This window comes from Stigmatopora nigra, chromosome 23, assembly GCF_051989575.1.
Source record: "Stigmatopora nigra isolate UIUO_SnigA chromosome 23, RoL_Snig_1.1, whole genome shotgun sequence".
NCBI lineage: Eukaryota > Metazoa > Chordata > Actinopteri > Syngnathiformes > Syngnathidae > Stigmatopora > Stigmatopora nigra.
Genome location: NC_135530.1, coordinates 6,774,089 through 6,793,556, shown reverse-complemented (window position 1 = coordinate 6,793,556; position 19,468 = coordinate 6,774,089). Strand labels below are relative to the sequence as shown.

At 39.2% G+C, this 19,468-nt stretch overlaps 2 protein-coding genes across 6 annotated transcripts; one reads left to right on the top strand and one right to left on the bottom strand.

The window, feature by feature from the left end:
* The first annotated feature begins 580 nt into the window (after positions 1 to 580).
* napepld (N-acyl phosphatidylethanolamine phospholipase D) lies at positions 581 to 5,624 on the top strand. Of its 2 annotated transcripts, none has more exons than XM_077709528.1 (10): positions 581 to 704; positions 1,546 to 1,612; positions 1,666 to 1,764; positions 1,829 to 1,969; positions 2,451 to 2,675; positions 3,829 to 3,932; positions 3,998 to 4,163; positions 4,231 to 4,379; positions 4,450 to 4,564; positions 5,200 to 5,624. In XM_077709528.1, the coding sequence occupies exons 1-10, from the start codon at positions 616 to 618 to the stop codon at positions 5,329 to 5,331; spliced, it is 1,287 nt and encodes a 428-aa protein (XP_077565654.1). In that variant the 5' UTR covers positions 581 to 615; the 3' UTR covers positions 5,332 to 5,624. The 2 variants fall into 2 exon arrangements, with proteins under 2 accessions (XP_077565654.1, XP_077565655.1); XM_077709529.1 differs by having other exon boundaries at positions 602 to 827.
* Positions 5,625 to 5,680: 56 nt separating this feature from the next.
* LOC144181184 (proline-rich protein 5-like) lies at positions 5,681 to 18,376 on the bottom strand. Of its 4 annotated transcripts, none has more exons than XM_077709533.1 (10): positions 18,229 to 18,376; positions 18,033 to 18,083; positions 14,015 to 14,161; positions 13,825 to 13,905; positions 13,624 to 13,730; positions 13,410 to 13,501; positions 13,198 to 13,338; positions 11,166 to 11,274; positions 10,873 to 11,082; positions 5,681 to 6,077 (listed from the first exon to the last, which is right to left on the bottom strand). In XM_077709533.1, the coding sequence occupies exons 2-10, from the start codon at positions 18,056 to 18,058 to the stop codon at positions 5,884 to 5,886; spliced, it is 1,107 nt and encodes a 368-aa protein (XP_077565659.1). In that variant the 5' UTR covers positions 18,059 to 18,083; positions 18,229 to 18,376; the 3' UTR covers positions 5,681 to 5,883. The 4 variants fall into 4 exon arrangements, with proteins under 4 accessions (XP_077565659.1, XP_077565661.1, XP_077565657.1 ...); XM_077709535.1 differs by having other exon boundaries at positions 14,015 to 14,158; XM_077709531.1 differs by having other exon boundaries at positions 14,015 to 14,171; positions 18,034 to 18,083.
* Between the last annotated feature and the right edge of the window lie 1,092 nt (positions 18,377 to 19,468).

The window sequence follows — 19,468 nt, the reverse complement described above, 5'->3', positions numbered from 1 at the left end:
ATTATTATTATTATTATTATTATTATTATTATTGTTATTACTATTACCACACACATACACACACATACACACACGCACACACATGCACATATACACACGTAAACACATACACACATACACACCCATACACACACACATGCACACATACACATACACACTTACACACACATACAGATATGCACACATATACACTTACACACACATACACACATACACACTTACACACGTACACACACATAGACACATGCACACATGCACATGTAATGAAGCACACAAAGCAGAGGTTGGATTAATAACACTTAAGAGAATCTGCACACACAAAAGTACACACACCATCAGTGTGGAACAGCTGGGAGTATTCTTCCTCCCCCACTGACCCAAATCTCTCATGATGGAGATAGGTTCTCCTGTCAAGAAAAAACAAACCATTGTCTAAAAATAAATATGGTCAAAAAAAGATATTTCCCTCAAAATGCATTTAATGTTAAAAAATACAGTATCGTTTTATTATATGATACGTGGCATTAATTTCCATTGATGAAACTTGATTTCCACTCCATTTAATTGAACGTGTGCTGCTTGACAGTGTGGTCAGGTGACAAGTGACGCGTTCTAATGACGTCACTGATCCGCCCCCCCAGACCAATGCTTCTCACTCTCCGGCGCCTCCACTCTACTCAAACTAGACTTTACCGACATAATCGGTGATATTTCATCTCCTGTTTCCTCTATTTTCGATGTAAACTGTAGATTTATCTCGAAACTAGCTGCCGTGCCCCTCTTTTGGCCACCCAGTTTATTTTCTAGCCGTTGCGTTGACTGTTCAGGTAGGTTTTCCGCCACCTGTGTTTCCTAGTGATATTTTAGGATTGTTTCTTGAGCTCGTTACACAATAGCTCTTGCAAATCATGGGATAGCTCTAATATGTGTTAATTCACTCAAGTATTCTATGTTTCATTTGGTCTTGCGAGGTGACTCATTTTAAGTAAAGTTCGCCTTAAGACGATCGCGGTCGCACAAAAATGACAAGTATGCAATATGACGATTTATAAACGCAAATAGACTTGTTCATCGCAAACATCCAGTGTGCGTACTTGTTTTATGTAGTGGCCACTTGAGCCTGAATGGCAGCCTGCGCCACGCACATTTTGTTTTGGTTTTCGACCACAGGCCTCCATTGTTGTCGCAGCGTCTGTGAGAGACACACAAATATACAGTGGTTAGTGAACGCATCGTCTGTAAAGATGTAGCCCCGCCCCTCATACAAATCAATGAAGCATCTCTATCCTCTTGGTCAATTTTGGGAAACACTTAAGGCAATTATACGTCCAATTGTCCACGAAGTAAACATCGAAGAAGGGTGGCATGAACTTCCTGCTTTCTTGAAGCATGTCAACACCCTGCTTACACTTTTGCAAGGCTGGATTCATTTGAATATACAATTTGCTTGTGTTCTCAAACTTTCTCTGCATCCTTACTGATGGAAAATGACTGCTCTCTATTTCCAGGAACAATTTGAACATTGTGTTTATATATCCGTAACAGATGTGGAGGTGAACTCATGGAGAAGGCATCTTCTTCAAATGGCAGCGAGCGAGATGGCTTAGTGGAGGTAAGACCAAATGATGACCAATGTGGACGCCATTGACCATTTCAAATCTTCAGGACGGTGTCGGATCAGGACGGGTGAACGCTTGTTTGCCGAGGAGGAGCAGCTCGTCCCATTCTTCCCGCAAGAGCTTCCGGTTGGACTACCGCATGGAGGTTGTGGATATTATTAAAATACCCGCCCCAAAAAATGCTGAGAAATTGAATTCTGACCTGACAGGAAGAAGTGACCAAATCCCGTCGAGACCAACATGGGCGCTTTACCAACCCGTGGCCCACGTGGCTGTTCCCTTCTTACTCTACACTTCTGCGCTTTTTTTTGCTTGAAAAGAACAACAGCAACGTTCCGACTTGTAAAGAGGTACGAGGTCACGCATCGGCGTCGGCGCCCACAACTTGGTGGGAACGTCTAGTGCAGGGGTGGGCAAACTTTTGGGCCGAGGGGCCACATTGACTTTAAACATTTGACAGATGGGCCGGGACAGCACAAGATACGATACATATAAAAAAGTGCATCCGTTAACAGTATATATGAAACATAAACAGAAAAAACGGACTCAAGTATTAACATACTCATCACTCATCATTAAAGTAAAAAGTATAAAATACAAAGTCAAGTAAAAAGGAATGTATTAAGAAACATTAAAATGTCATTTAAAAAAAGATAGAAGGGCTGTAAAACACAGAGCTACTGCCACTGGCTTCTGTGTGACGGCGCCATCTTGGGGGAAAACAATGAAACTATTTGGACAAAGTTGGCGGGCCGGATTAAATAGCCTAACGGGCCATATCTGGTTCACGGGCCGTAGTTTGCCCATGTCTAATGTAGCGCTTCTTTCCAGGTCCTGGACAGCGAGCTGCCGGTGTTGGAGCCGTACTTTGTCCCCAAGCCGGATCTCTCACCCTCTGGTCCGGGCTTGAGGGTCACCTGGCTCGGGCATGCCACGGTTCTTGTGGAATTGGACGGCTTGAACATTCTGACGGATCCCATTTTCAGCCAGAGGGCGTCACCGGTTCAGTTCATGGGTCCCAAACGATACCGAGGACCGCCTTGTAGCGTGCAACAGGTAAGCCGAGCAGCGTTTTTTAGCACATTGCGCCATTTCCCTCTGTCGCCGGACGTTTGGTCGCCGGACGTTTGGTCGCCGGACGTTTGGTCGCCGGACGTTTGGTCGCCGGACGTTTGGTCGCCGGACGTTTGGTCGCCGGACGTTTGGTCGCCGGACGTTTGGTCGCCGGACGTTTGGTCGCCGGACGTTTGGTCGCCGGACGTTTGGTCGCCGGACTATGGTCGGCGGACGTTTGGTCGGCGGACGTTTGGTCGCTGGTTTTTTGGTCCTTTTTGGTCGCCGATCAAATGGTGACGGAGAGTTTACTGTGAAACCAGCTCTCAAAAATATATTCATCAGAGAGTTTAATATCTAAGTACTGTTTAATATCTGAGACTTAGATATTAAACAGTACTTAGATATTAAACTCTCATGAATATAATTTTGAGACCCGGTTTCAACAGTACATAGATACTAAGTAATGTTGAAACCAGCTCTCTTCATTACAGAGTTTAATATAATATATATCTACTTTTTTCAACGGTACTTATATATTAAACAGTGCTTGGATATTAAACAGTACTTGGATATTAAACAGTACTTGGATATTAAACAGTACTTGGATATTAAACAGTACTTGGATATTAAACAGTACTTGGATATTAAACAGTACTTGGATATTAAACAGTACTTGGATATTGAACAGTACTTGGATATTAAACAGTACTTGGATATTAAACAGTACTTGGATATTAAACAGTACTTGGATATTAAACAGTACTTGGATATTAAACAGTACTTGGATATTAAACAATTCTTAGATATTAAACAGTACTTAGATATTAAACTCTCTCTCTTAGATATTAAACAGTACTTAGATATTAAACTCTCTCTCTCTCTCTTAGATATTAAACTCTCTCTCTCTTAGATATTAAACTCTCTCTCTCTCTTAGATATTAAACTCTCTCTTAGATATTAAACTCTCTCTTAGATATTAAACTCTCTCTTAGATATTAAACTCTCTCTCCTGAATATAGTTTTGAGAGCTGGTTTCAATCGTAAACTCTCTGTCACCATTTGACCGGTGACCAAAAGCGAACAAAAGACCGGCGACCAAAAGACCGGCAACCAAACGTCCGAGGACCCCACTTATTGGTCTGGGTTCCGGCAGTTGCCCCGGATCGACGCTGTAGTCATCAGTCATTCCCACTACGATCACCTAGATGCCGGAACAGTGGCCGGGCTCAACGGCCGCTTCGGGGCGGAGTTACGCTGGTGCGTGGCCTGTCATTTCTTTCCTCCTTTTCCATTTCCGTGAGTGACGTGGGTGCGACCCGCAGGTTCGTTCCCCTGGGCCTGATGGACTGGATGGCCAAAGCGGGCTGCGAGAATGTGATGGAGCTGGACTGGTGGGAGGAGAACTGCGTGCCCACTCACGACCACGTCACCTTCGTGTGCACGCCGTCGCAGCACTGGAGCAAACGCAGCGCCGTTGACGACAACAAAGTGAATTTTTTTTTTCTTCAATGCATTTTCTTGCCTCTTTACTTACTAAAGTGTGTTTTTTTTTCAGTCGTTGTGGGCCAGCTGGGCAATTTTAGGTCCGGAACATCGGTTCTTCTTTGCCGGCGACACCGGCTACTGCTCGGTTTTTAAGGAAATAGGGCATCGTTTCGGGCCTTTTGACTTAGCGGCCATTCCAATTGGAGCGTACTTGCCCAGGTAAACAAATGCAGCTCGACTTGTTTTGGGGGACTTGTAAAACACTTGCATTTTTTGGTTGCTGTTGCAGGGATGTGATGAAAGGGCAGCACGTGAACCCGGAGGAGGCGGTACAAATTCACATGGACCTTCAGACCAAACACTCGCTGGCCATCCACTGGGGAACTTTTGCACTAGCCTATGAGGTAAAGTAAACCATGGCAAACTACGACCCGCTTTGCTTTTTAATCCGGCCCGCCGACGTTGTCCAATTATTTTTTTTTCTATTTTTTTTCCCCCAAGATGGCGCCAGTGACAGTAGCTCTGTCTACTCTTTGTTTTTCATGTTTTACAGCCCCTCTATCTTTTTTAAAAATTACATTTTAATATTTCTAAATACATTTCTTTTGACTTGACTTTGTACTTTTGTACTTTTTACTTTGATTTCCCGGTAAAAAGTGCACTTTTAACCCTAACCCGGACCCAATTGCAGTAATATTATAACACTTGATGCGCCCTTTTTTTTTTAAATGACATTTTAATATTTCTTAATACATTCCTTTTGACTTTACTTTGTACTTTTCCACTTTTTACTTTAATAACGAGTGATGAATATGTTAATACTTTAGTCCTTTTTTTTCTGTTTATGTTTCATATTTACTGTTAACGGATGCACTTTTTTATTTGTATCGTATCTTGTGCTGACCCGGCCCATCTGTCACATTTTTTAAAGTCAATGTGGCCCCGCGGGCCGAAAAGTTTGCCCACCCTTGAAGTAATCTCAAATGGTGATTTTTGGAAAGCTTTAAACGTGACATTTCTCCCATTCCATTTTTCTCAGTACTATCTTGAACCACCGCGCCGTCTCAAAGAAGCTCTGGAACAGAAAGGCCTGAAAACGGAATCCTTCTTCACGCTCCATCACGGGGAGTCCCGCCTCCTGACGTCACACGGCGCCGACGTCGTCCACTGAAGCTGATTACATTTTGTATCAAAAACAAATGGTCTCACCATGTGTCGTACAAAAAAAGAAACATTGTGATCTCGTGGTCAAAACTTGAAATCTTTACCTTCACCTGAACTGGCTTTAGTTGGACATGAACTTTTTTCATCATTCCTGCCTTTCCACTTCTCTTGACAGTTAAATGAATGAGGTGGAATTATTAGTAAGATATGATTGTATTTAGACTGGAATGTCCTTTTATGCTTTATATAGTAAGACAAGATTGTGAGCTGTATGCACAATAAAAACAGCTGTAACCCTCAGGTTGTTGAAAATTGATAACAAAACTAAATGGGTGTAGACATGGATAATAGGGTAATTTAACTGTTGAACTGGTAATTAATGATGTTTTAATTTGATTAGTCTGACCTGGCACTCCAATAATTAATATTAAAATCCATTAAAAAACAATAAATGAAAAGTGCACAATTTACAAATTAGTATGTCTCACCTGTGGCAAATAAAAGTTCCAAATAGTAGTTAATAAAAGTCTCAATTCCTTATTGGATTTGACTAAAACTTTCAGGCCACACTTTGTCCATCAGAATGACTCCTAGAGAATTCCAGAAAAATGCCATCAGGATCCGAGTCGAGAGATTCCGGTACGTGCTCCACGCTTATCTCGGTACTGGACGATGGGCTTGGATCAGAACTTGTGTCCGCTTTGGCTTCTGACACCTGAGACCTCAGTTCCTCAGGGTTTTGTTTTGAAGAAACTACAGGGAATGCATTTATATTATTGTATTTTCGACACTATTGGGAGTACATTTAATGAACATCCTATCTAGAAATATTTTTCATATAGGACGTGCACCGGATTATAAAATACAATAGTAGTATTAGTACTAATATTAGTAGTAGTAGTAGTACTAATAGTAGTCGTACTAATATTAGTAGTAGTAGTACTAATAGTAAGTGTAGCAGTACTAATAATAGTAGTAATAATAGTAGTAGTAGTAGTAGTAGTAGTAGTAGTACTAATAGTAGTAGTAGTAGTAGTAGTACTAATAGTAGTAGTAGCAGTAGTAGTACTAATAGTAGTAGTAGTAGTAGTACTAATAGTAGTAGTAGTAGTAGTACTAATAGTAGTAGTAGTAGTAGTAGTAGTAGTACTTGTAGTAGTAGTAGTAGTAGTACTTGTAGTAGTAGTCGTAGTAGTACTTGTAGTAGTAGTCGTAGTAGTACTTGTAGTAGTAGTAGTAGTAGTAGTAGTAGTAGTACTAATAGTAGTAGTAGTAGTAGTAGTAGTACTTGTAGTAGTAGTAGTAGTAGTAGTACTAGTAGTAGTAGTAGTAGTAGTAGTAGTAGTACTTGTAGTAGTAGTAGTACTTGTAGTAGTAGTAGTACTTGTAGTAGTAGTAGTACTTGTAGTAGTAGTAGTAGTACTTGTAGTAATAGTAGTACTTGTAGTAGTAGTAGTACTTGTAGTAGTAGTAGTACTTGTAGTAGTAGTACTTGTAGTAGTAGTACTACTACTAGTAGTAGTAGTACTTGTAGTAGTAGTAGTACTTGTAGTAGTAGTACTTGTAGTAGTAGTACTTGTAGTAGTAGTACTACTAGTAGTAGTAGTAGTACTTGTAGTAGTAGTACTACTACTAGTAGTAGTAGTACTTGTAGTAGTAGTAGTACTACTAGTAGTAGTAGTAGTAGTACTACTACTAGTAGTAGTACTTGTAGTAGTAGTACTACTACTACTAGTAGTAGTACTTGTAGTAGTAGTACTTGTAGTAGTAGTAGTAGTACTTGTAGTAGTAGTAGTACTTGTAGTAGTAGTAGTACTTGTAGTAGTAGTAGTACTTGTAGTAGTAGTAGTACTTGTAGTAGTAGTACTTGTAGTAGTAGTAATAGTACTTGTAGTAGCAGTAGTCCTAGTAGTAGTACTTGTAGTAGTAGTAGTACTTGTAGTAGTAGTAGTACTTGTAGTAGTAGTAGTACTTGTAGTAGCAGTAGTACTAGTAGTAGTACTTGTAGTCGAACTTGTAGCAGTGTACTTGTAGTAGTACTTGTAGTAGTAGTAGTACTTGTAGTAGCAGTAGTACTAGTAGTAGTACTTGTAGTCGAACTTGTAGCAGTGTACTTGTAGTAGTACTTGTAGTAGAACTTGTAGCAGTGTACTTGTAGTAGTAGGAGTAGCAGTAGTAGTAGTAGTAGGAGTAACAGTAGTAGTAGTAGTAGTAGTAGTAGTAGTAGGAGTAGCAGTAGTAGTAGTAGGAGTAGCAGTAGTAGTATTAGTAGGAGTAGCAGTAGGAGTATTAGTAGGAGTAGCAGTAGGAGTATTAGTAGGAGTAGCAGTAGTAGTATTAGTAGGAGTAGCAGTAGGAGTATTAGTAGGAGTAGCAGTAGGAGTATTAGTAGGAGTAGCAGTAGTAGTACTTGTAGTAGTGTACTTGTAGTAGTAGTAGTAATAGTACTTGTAGTAGCAGTAGTACTAGTAGTAGTACTTGTAGTAGAACTTGTAGTAGTGTACTTGTAGTAGTAGTAATAGTACTTGTAGTAGCAGTAGTACTAGTAGTAGTACTTGTAGTAGAACTTGTAGTAGTGTACTTGTAGTAGTAGTAATAGTACTTGTAGTAGCAGTAGTACTAGTAGTAGTACTTGTAGTAGAACTTGTAGTAGTGTACTTGTAGTAGTAGTAGTAGGAGTAGCAGTAGTAGTAGTAGGAGTAGCAGTAGTAGTAGTAGTAGTAGGAGTAGCAGTAGTAGTAGTAGTAGGAGTAGCAGTAGTAGTACTTGTAGTAGAACTTGTAGTAGTGTACTTGTAGTAGTACTTGTAGTAGAACTTGTAGTAGTGTACTTGTAGTAGTACTTGTAGTAGAACTTGTAGTAGTGTACTTGTAGTAGTAGTAGTAGTAGTAGTAGTAGGAGTAGCAGTAGTAGTACTTGTCGTAGTAGGAGTAGCAGTAGTAGTACTTGTAGTAGTAGGAGTAGCAGTAGTAGTACTTGTAGTAGTAGGAGTAGCAGTAGTAGTACTTGTAGTAGTAGGAGTAGCAGTAGTAGTACTTGTAGTAGTAGGAGTAGCAGTAGTAGTAGTTGTAGTAGTAGGAGTAGCAGTAGTAGTACTTGTAGTAGTAGGAGTAGCAGTAGTAGTACTTGTAGTAGTAGGAGTAGCAGTAGTAGTACTTGTAGTAGTAGGAGTAGCAGTAGTAGTACTTGTAGTAGTAGGAGTAGCAGTAGTAGTAGTAGCAGTAGTAGTAGTAGCAGTAGTAGTAGTAGCAGTAGTAGTAGTAGCAGTAGTAGTAGTAGCAGTAGTAGCAGTAGTAGCAGTAGTAGTAGTAGTAGTAGCAGTAGTAGTAGTAGCAGTAGTAGTAGTAGCAGTAGTAGTAGTAGCAGTAGTAGTAGTAGCAGTAGTAGTAGTAGCAGTAGTAGTAGTAGCAGTAGTAGCAGTAGTACTTGTAGAAGTAGCAGTAGTAGTATCAGTAGTAGTAGCAGTAGTAGTAGTAGTAGCAGTAGTAGTAGTAGTAGTAGTAGTAGTAGTAGTAGTAGTAGTAGTAGTAGTAGTAGTAGTAGTAGGAGTAGGAGTAGGAGTAGCAGTAGTAGTAGTAGCAGGAGTAGTAGTAGTAGCACTAGTAGTAGCAGGAGTAGTAGCAGTAGCACTAGTAGTAGCAGGAGTAGTAGGAGTAGCACGAGTAGTAGCAGGAGTAGTAGTAGTAGCACTAGTAGTAGCAGTAGTAGTAGTAGTAGCACTAGTAGTAGCAGGAGTAGTAGTAGTAGCACTAGTAGTAGCAGGAGTAGTAGTAGTAGCACTAGTAGTAGCAGGAGTAGTAGTAGTAGCACTAGTAGTAGCAGGAGTAGTAGTAGTAGCACTAGTAGTAGCAGGAGTAGTAGTAGTAGCACTAGTAGTAGCAGGAGTAGTAGTAGTAGCACTAGTAGTAGCAGTAATAGGTGCTGTGTCATACAATCACTAGAGGGAGCTGTATGACAAGGGGGTTATACATCCAATAGAATCTATCGGATGTATAACCCCCCTTCTACTAGAGCAGGGGTGGCCATCCCGCGGCTCGCGAGCCGCATGCGGCTCTTTGCCCGGTTTCATGCGGCTCTTACGTCCATATCAAAGTTTGTATTTGTGTTTTATTTTTTTTGCGTGTGCGCTTCGCTTGAGTTCAATACGGTATTTTCGTCCAATGCGCATGTGCTTGGGATGAAAATACCTCAAAGTTTCCCAGTAGGAGCAAGGTCATTTGAGTAAACGTTTTTAACAGAGTGGGAGAGCTCCCGTGAACCAGAAGCGACAATGAACGGCGTCGCGCACACAAAAAGTATCCCAAAGATCGAGCGTCGGCTGAAAAAGCCACACCCCCTGCGAGGCAGACCAAGGCGAGAGTGCTCAGCCGGGAGCAGCCAATAGGAGAGCGAGGTGTACACCCACGTGGTGGGCGAACTAGCGCGCCCACCACGTGGGTGTACACCTCGCTCTCCTATTGGCTGCTCCCGGCTGAGCACTCTCGCCTTGGTCTGCCTCGCATGAACATTGTGTGTGCACTGTCTCACACAGACAAACTCTCAGTTCAACCAAGTCCACAAACAAAAATATAATAATTTACAATAGCGTTTTTATTTTTCTATGCATGTTACTTAGTGGGACTTCTGTCATAAAATCAGCGCCTATTTTTGCGCAACATTCGCTCCTTGTGAGCTGTCATTTATTATGAATGGCTTTTAACTAGCGAAAAGCCATTCATAATAAATGACAGCTCACAAGGAGCGAATGTTGCGCAAAAATAGGCGCTGATTTTATGACATAAGTCCCACTAAGTAACATGCATAGAAAAAGAAAAACGCTATTGTAAATTATTATATTTTTGTTTGTGGACTTGGTTGAACTGAGAGTTTGTCTGTGTGAGACAGTGCACACACAATGTTCATTGTTGATAATGACTGGCCTGTGCTGTTAGTACTGTAGGAGTCAATTTATGTCATTACTATGCTGGTGTGTGACATTTACAATAAATCTGTGTGATGTGGCTCTTTGCGGTAACACAGTAAAAAATGTGGCTCTTTGCGGTAACACGGTAAAAAATGTGGCTCTTGGTCTCTGACTAGTTGGCCACCCCTGTACTAGAGCTTCATCTAATGACTAGAATCTAGTCATTAGATGAAGCTAGTCACTAGATGGAGCTCTAGTAGTAGAAGGGAGTTATACATCCACTAGATGAAGCTGTAGTAGTGGTGAGGAGTTGTGCTAAAGGGAATTTCATAAATGATTAATCAATATTGATGCATATATAACAGGGGGGGGGGGGGGGGGACTAGTACTCGAGGGCCACTGTGGGTGATGATTTTTGTTCCAACCCACTTTGACCAATGAGATTTCTGCAGAAAACAAGAAGCACCTGACTGCTGGGTTGGAATAAAAAAAAACCCTGCATCCACTGTGGCCCTTAGTGGAATAGTTTGCCCACCTCTGATGTAAAAGATGCACTGCTGGCCTTTGAAAAAAAGCCTTTCAGTTGCGCCTTATAGTGCGGAATTTATGGTGTTTAAACAAAAAACTCAGACGTGAGTGTCTTACCCGAGTGAGTCGTGCCAGATTCTGCCACCGATGCGCTTTCCTCCAAGCAGGAAGTCATCTCTGACACCGAGTGGCGGCGGATCCCTCCGCCCACGCACAAATCCCCATCGTACTCGACCACGGGGGTCAGCACGGGAACGTTGTAGCTCTTTGATCGGACCACCAGGTTCTTAACTCGTAGACGCTTCTCTGATGTTGGAAAGTCTGAGACTTAATAGAAATGTGTTCCTTTAAATGAGTCCAGGTTAATCACACAGCTAACAGACAGAAAGAACAGTTCTGATTGGACGAACCGTCTCGTGTATATAATCCGTGGGTCCCAAGGTAGGGTGTGACCACCTTTCTGATGAGAGACTCCAAACGTAAGTAGTCGTCGGTGACGCCTTTGGACTCGTGGACGCCCTACGGGATTTGTTTCACTGGTCAGGTCAGCAAAATTAGGTATTTTCTCGCATAAAATCTGAATAAAAATCATCGCACATGTTTTTTCTGCGATACTGTATGAATCAAAAGCACATTATTAGGGTCAATATCATATGTTAGTAATTCATCCAGCATTGGTTGCTTTTTTAACTGCAAAACAAAAAACAACCAACGAATAGTACCGTATTTTCACGACTATAAGGACTACGTCTACTAGTAGTAGTACAAATAGTAGAAGTATTAGTACTAATAATAGTAGTAGTACTAATAGTAGTAGTAGTATTAATAGGAGTAGTAATAGTACTAATACTAGTAGTAGTACTAATAGTAGTAGTAGTATTAATAGTAGTAGTAGTATTAATAGGAGTAGTAATAGTACTAATACTAGTAGTAGTACTAATAGTAGTAGTAGTATTAATAGGAGTAGTAATAGTACTAATACTAGTAGTAGTACTAATAGTAGTAGTAGTATTAATAGGAGTAGTAATAGTACTAATACTAGTAGTAGTACTAATAGTAGTAGTAGTATTAATAGTAGTAGTAGTATTAATAGGAGTAGTAATAGTACTAATAATAGTGGTAGTAGTATTAATAGGAGTAGTAATAGTACTAATACTAGTAGTAGTACTAATAGTAGTAGTAGTATTAATAGTAGTAGTAGTATTAATAGGAGTAGTAATAGTACTAATAATAGTAGTAGTACTAATAGTAGTAGTAGTACTAATAATAGTAGTAGTACTAGTACTAATAATTGTAGTAGTACTAATAGTAGTAGTAGTACAAATATTAGTAGTAATAGTACTAATAATAGTAGTAGTACTAGTAGTAGTGGTACTAGTACAAATAGTAGTAGTAATAGTACTAATAATAGTAGTAGTACTAATAGTAGTAGTAGTAGTACAAATAGGAGTAGTAATAGTACTAATATTAGTAGTAGTACTAATAGTAGTAGTAGTACAAATAGGAGTAGTAATAGTACTAATATTAGTAGTAGTACTAATAGTAGTACTAATATTAGTAGCAGTAGTAGTACTAATAGTAGTACTAATAGTAGTAGTAGTAGTACTAATAGTAGTAGTAGTAGTAGTACTAGTAGTAGTACTAATAGTAGTAGTAGTAGTACTAGTAGTAGTACTAATAGTAGTAGTAGCAGTAATAGTAGTAGTAGTAGTACTAATAGTAGAAGTAGTAGTAGTACTAATAGTAGAAGTAGTAGTAGTACTAATAGTAGAAGTAGTAGTAGTAGTAGTAATAGTAGAAGTAGTAGTAGTACTAATAGTAATAGTAGTAGTAGTAGTACTAATAGTAGAAGTAGTAGTAGTACTAATAGTAGTAGTAGTAGTACTAATAGTAGAAGTAGTAGTATTACTAATAGTAGAAGTAGTAGTAGTACTAATAGTAGAAGTAGTAGAAGTACTAATAGTAGTAGTAGTAGTACTAATAGTAGTAGTAGTAGTACTAATAGTAGTAGTAGTAGTAGTACTAATAGTAGTAGTAGTAGTACTAATAGTAGTAGTAGTAGTAGTACTAATAGTAGTAGTAGTAGTAGTACTAATAGTAGTAGTAGTAGTAGTAGTACTAATAGTAGTAGTAGTAGTAGTACTAATAGTAGTAGTAGTAGTAGTAGTACTAATAGTAGTAGTAGTAGTAGTACTAATAGTAGTAGTAGTAGTAGCAGTACTACTACTCATGAGAGAGTTTAATATCTAAGTACTGTTGAAAACGGTAGATATTGAGAAATTAAACTCTCATTAATATCACTTTGAGAGCTGGTTTCACCAGTCAACTCTCTGTCACCATTTGACCGGCGACCAAAAGACCGGTGACCAAAAGACCGGCGACCAAACGTCCCGTCATGGGCATTTGTGTAGCGAGCGTGCGTGGAACGGCGTGTGCAAGGACCTGAAGTATGAGCAGCATCTGAATGATGGAGGGCGGCACTCGCGCCCGGGGGCGCGACAGGGCTTCGTCCAGCTTCAGGTTGAGGGCGATGATGTTCCGGAAGTGGAGCAGGGCCAGCTGGCGCACCGACGGTTCCTTTCCCTGGCGACAAACGACTTTGTTGGGAAAGTCTACACACCCCGGCGTTTTGGTGGCTTGGCGTGTTATCTGACCTGCACCGGGCAGAAAATGGCCTGCAGCATGGATAGAACATCACAGAAGAAGAAGTCCCAGGTATCGGCGAGGGAGTCCAACAACTTCTGACCTGAAAAAAAAAAAAAAAAACGAAAAAATACCAGCCAGTCAATTATTACTTCTTAACCTGAGATAAAGTTAAAGTGGCAATAAAGCAAGTTAATCAAAAACTGGAGTGAGTTGATTTTTTACCTTCGTAGAAGCGGATCTTATCTCGGAGGATGACCATGCCTTTAGTAAAAAGCTGGTTTTGAAGGTACTCAGTGAAGAAGGAGCCTAGTTCAGTTTTCAGCAGCTGTCTGCCGCAACAAAATGGCCATTTTGTGTGTACTCGAGGCATCAAACCGCATTGGTGAAATGAGTTGGATTAAAAAATCAATAAAAAAAGCACACCTGACACCTTCATTGAGACTGAAGAGTTCATTTTCTCCCAAATTCTTCTTCTGGAAGACGGAAATAACCGCATTGTGGATGCTGAAAAATCAAAATGTGTATTCAAAAGGGGAAATATTGAGAAGAGAGGGGGTGCTGGATCATATCCCAGCCCCAAACGGATGGGACGTCCAACGCCGTGACCTCTGACCTGTTCCAGGTGGCGTTGGCGCCCGCTTTCCTCTGCTGCGTTCCTCTGTCCCGGCCGCACGGGTCAGCCTTCTCCCCTCCTCCCGAGAGGTCCGTCAAGCTGGATGAGGAGGAGCCGCTGGCCAGCTTCAAGCGGTTGTGGAGACTCCTCGAAATCCAGAAAGGGCAAAACAAAAACAAAACAAAAAGACAAACCTACGATAGGTACATGTCTCCTTACGGGTGCTCGAACGTTTGGTCGCCGGTCTTATGGTGACAGAGAGTTTACTGTTGAAACCAGCTCACAAAATTATATTCATGAGAGACAGTTTAATATCTAAGAGAGAATGGTAATATCTAAGAGAGAGAGTTTAATATCTAAGACAGAGAGTTTAATATCCAAGAGAGGGAGTTTAATATCTAAGTACTGTTTAATATCTAAGTACTGTTTAATATCTAAGTACTGTTTAATATCTATGTACTGTTTAATATCTAAGTACCGTTAAATATCTATGTACTATTTAATATCTAAGTACTGTTTTATATCTAAGTACTGTTTTTATATCTAAGTACTGAATAATATCCAAGTACTGTTTTATATCTAAGTACTGTTTGATATCTAAGTACTGTTTGATATCTAAGTACTGTTTAATATCTAAGTATAGTTTCAGATCTAAATACTGTTTAATATCCAAGTACTGTTTAATATCTAAGTACTGTTTCATATCCAAGTACTGTTTAATAGCTAAGTACTGTTTGATATCTAAGTACTGTTTGATATCTAAGTACTGTTTAATATCTAAGTATAGTTTCAGATCTAAATACTGTTTAATATCCAAGTACTGTTTAATATCTAAGTACTGTTTCATATCCAAGTACTGTTTAATAGCTAAGTACTGTTTTATATCTACGTACTGTTCAATATCCAAGTACTGTTTTATATCTATGTACTGTTTAATATCCAAGTACTGTTTTATATCTAAGTACTGTTTTATATCTAAGTACTGTTGAAAACAGTAGATATTTAGATATTAAACTCTCTCTCATGAACATAATTTTGAGAGCTGGTTTCAACAGTAAACTCTCTGTCACCATTTGACCGGCGACCAAACGTCCGGTCATGCTCCTCACGATGCGCGAGCACTCCAGGCGTGACAACGAGGCGCTCTAAAACGAACATGGCTTTTTTTAAACGTAAAAGAGTATCCCCATTGGATCCAAGCTCTACTTTCCCTTTAACAGTCGGTCGCGGTCAGCGACCATGTGAGCTTTTGTGCAGGCCCCACAATGGAAGCCTTTGAGGTTCGAGAGCGGCCGAGATGTGGTTAAGAATTCCAAAGATATACAAATGTCTTCTTTTCATCGCTTAGTCGGGTGATACCATGCACTATCGGATTGGTCGCCACTCTACCGGAGGTCAAAACCAAATTGGTGACGTCAAGTCATGTCGTGAGAAATTTATTTGGTAATTAGCCGGCAAAAGAGGACCATGGGGGATTTTGGCGTGATGAAAAACAACAGTGAGGTCATTCGGGAATGCGTGTTTATGAGTGAAAACAAAGCAAGATGTTTCTGGACGTGTCAAGCGTGATAAGTGCATTTGTTTTGCATTGTTTATCTCGAAATTATAGAGATTGGCCTTGAGAAATGACTCAGATTGGTTTAACTTATCGGTTGCAGTAGATCAAGGGGTAGGGAACCTATGGCTCGGGAGCAATATGTGGCTCTTTTGATGGGTCTATATGGCTCTCCGCTAAGCTGTGTGGTAAAATGTGGGTAACGCTGGTTAGCAAAAATCATCGCACATGGTATTACTGAGATACTGTATGAATCAAATCACATTATTAGGGTCAATATCATAATGAAGGTAGTAATTCATCCAGTAATGGTTGTTTTCTTATTGTAAAACAGAAAATAACTAACAAATAGTAAATGTTAATTTCCTGACATCTACTGATGAAAAATAGTATACCAATGCAGTAAATCTAGTAGTAGTAGTAAAAGTACTCGTAGTATTAATAGTAGCCGTAGTAGTAGTACTAATAGTAGTAGTAGTAGTAGTACTAATAGTAGTAATAGTAGTACTAAGAGTAGTAGTAGTAGTAGTACTAATAGTAGTAGTAGTACTAGTAGTAGTAGTAGTAGTAGTAGTAGTAGTAATAGTAGTAGCAGCAGTAGTAATAGTACTAATAGTAGTAGTACTATTAGTACTAATAGTAGTAGTAGTAGTACTAGTACTAGTAGTAGTAGTAGTAGTACTAATAGTAGTAGCAGTAGTAGTAATAGTACTAATAGTAGTAGTACTAATAGTAGTAGTAGTAATAGTACTAATAGTAGTAGTACTAATAGTAGTAGCAGTAGTAGTAAAAGTACTAATAGTAGTAGTACTAATAGTAGTAGTAGTAATAGTATTAATAGTAGTAGTACTAATAGTAGTAGTAGTAATAGTACTAATAGTAGTAGGTGTAGTAGTAATAGTACTAATAGTAGTAGGTGTAGTAGTAATAGTACTAATAGTAGTAGGTGTAGTAGTAATAGTACTAATAGTAGTAGGTGTAGTAGTAATAGTACTAATAGTAGTAGGTGTAGTAGTAATAGTACTAATAGTAGTAGGTGTAGTAGTAATAGTACTAATAGTAGTAGGTGTAGTAGTAATAGTACTAATAGTAGTAGGTGTAGTAGTAATAGTACTAATAGTAGTAGGTGTAGTAGTAATAGTACTAATAGTAGTAGGTGTAGTAGTAATAGTACTAATAGTAGTAGGTGTAGTAGTAATAGTACTAATAGTAGTAGGTGTAGTAGTAATAGTACTAATAGTAGTAGGTGTAGTAGTAATAGTACTAATAGTAGTAGGTGTAGTAGTAATAGTACTAATAGTAGTAGTACTAATAGTGGTAGTAGTAGTATTAGTAGTAGTAATAGTACTAATAGTAGTAGTACTAATAGTAGTAGTAGTAGTAGTAATAGTACTAATAGTAGTAGTACTATTAGTAGTAGTAGTAGTACTAATAGTAGTAGTACTAATAGTAGTAGTAGTAATACTAATAGTAGTAGTAGTAATACTAATAGTAGTAGTACTAATAGTAGTAGTAGTAGTAGTAGTAGTAGTAGTAGTAGTAGTAGTAGTAGTAATAGTAGTAGTACTAATAGTAGTAGTAGTACTAATATTAGTAGTATTAATAGTAGTAGTAGTACTAATATTAGTAGTAGTACTAATAGTAGTAGTAGTACTAATATTAGTAGTAGTACTAATAGTAGTAGTAGTAGTAGTAGTAGTAGCACTCCTACTACTCATGAGAAAGTTTAATATAACTGTTTAATATCTAAGTACTGTTTAATTTCTAAGTACTGTTGAAAACGGTAGATATTTAGATAATAAACTCTCATAAATATAATTTTGAGAGCCGGTTTCACCAGTAAACTTTCTGTCACCATTTGACCGGCAACCAAACGTCCGTCACGGGCATTTGTGTAGCGAGCGTGCACGGAACGGCGTGTGCAAGGACCTGAATCTTGTGCGCATACAGGCCAAACCCTTGATGAATTAAGTCAAGGGTATGGAACCTATGGCTCGGGAGCCATATGTGGCTCTTTTGATGGGTGTATATGTAAAATATGGGAACCGCTGGTGAGAGACCTAAGTCCCGGACGCACCAATGGGATCACTGTAATGCCAAAACTATCTCTAGCGCCTTTTTAAATCATAATTTTTCCTCCTTAGACTCTTCTGCATGCATTCTCTCATTGGTACTCATTGATTAGCAACAGTGACATAATGTTCTCAAAAGAATTCAGACTTTGTTTGACTTTCAAAGTGGTGAAATTATTAATAAATGCTCACATTTTCATGTATTTTGACTTTTAAATTCTTAGTATGACTCTCAAGGAATGATGTTTGAAAATATGAATTGTTTATTACTCTCTTCGTCAAAAAGGTTCCCGACCTCTGCAGTACATGAATATGTTTTACTGTCCACAGTACAGAATTGTAGTATTACCCCTAGAACTCATAATAAATATTAGTGTACCCACTTTCTTACCTTCTAAGCGAACCCTCACGTTCCATGTCCAAATCTGCATCAAAATCACGACTGAAAACATAAATAATGCCCAATTTGTGTTTATCCTGACGACAACAACTTTTCCATTTAATGCTTATGTCACCACTCTTACACCAAGAAAAACAACAACCACACCAGCATGAGGGAAACCTTAGAAAAAAATCAAGTCACTTACTTTCTTAAAAGTCTTCAAATCCCATCCAGTTGGCTCAAAAGTAAAACCCATGGTGAAGAACTTCCTTCCATCCAAAGTACACGCAATGGGTGAGCATGGGCATGCGTGACAGAGGGGAGGAGCTAGTTTTTGAAGCCTGAAGGGATTGGCGTTGCCGTGGAAACGTTGGTGCGGGCATGGCCTCTCGCCTACACGTGCTGAAAGAACTGTCAAAAGTTGAGATATGGAACAAGTAAGCCTTTGCCTTTATGTCATAGGCGGCCATAGACGTGTAATCCAATGTGGATTAGGCGTCAATAGCCGCCAGTGGGAATGAATTCCATACCTGTCAATTTGTACGTTTTATACGTATTTTATACGGGTTTTTTTACCATTTCAAATCATGTACGCCGTACACCGACTTTTGTATGGGGAATTTTTATTTTAAAAATCGCCAATATTTATGAAAACCGATCTCAACAAGACCGTTTTGGCAAAAATCCAGATAGTCTCGTAGGCTGGTATCCAACGACGCTACTGTCATCGATCGTTACTATTTTATACCTGTGAACTTGTAAGTTTTTAACGTATTTTATACGTTTTTATACCATTTCAAATCATGTACGTCGTACACCGACTTTTGTATGGGGAATTTTTATTTTTTAAAATCGCCAATATTTATGAAAAACGATCTCAATACGACCGTTTAGTCTCGTAGGCTGTTGGCAAACGACGCTACTGTCATCGATCATTACTATTGTCACGGTATACCAGCAAAAATTATCCTCAATCGTATGTATTTTTTTTTTTTGCGGTGCGTACGGCAATATCGATAAAGGATGACATGCGTAGATATACATAGAGTAAATATCATGGAAGCAAGCATGGAGGAGCCACCTAGTAAGAAACCAGTTACCGCGAGTAAACATGTGTCGTATGGTGTTTGTAAGGTTTTTTGGGGGTTTGTACGGGGAATCATAATCATTTATAAGGGCAGTTATTGGCAGAGGTTGACAGGTATGGAATTCAGATGAATTGTGTGAAGTGCACACCAACATATAACTAGCGTCCCCATCCTGGTGTGGTTTCCCCTATGATAAGGCTTGTAGGCAGTCAAGTAAGTGGGAAAGACCAAAACATAGAAAGGGTATTTACAGTCCAAACAATGTGACATTAGAGAATGCGGGTGAAGAAACAATGAAGGTCGCTCACTATTTTAAAAAAAAGCCATTTTTAAAGTTAACGCGAGTGTAAATGTGAA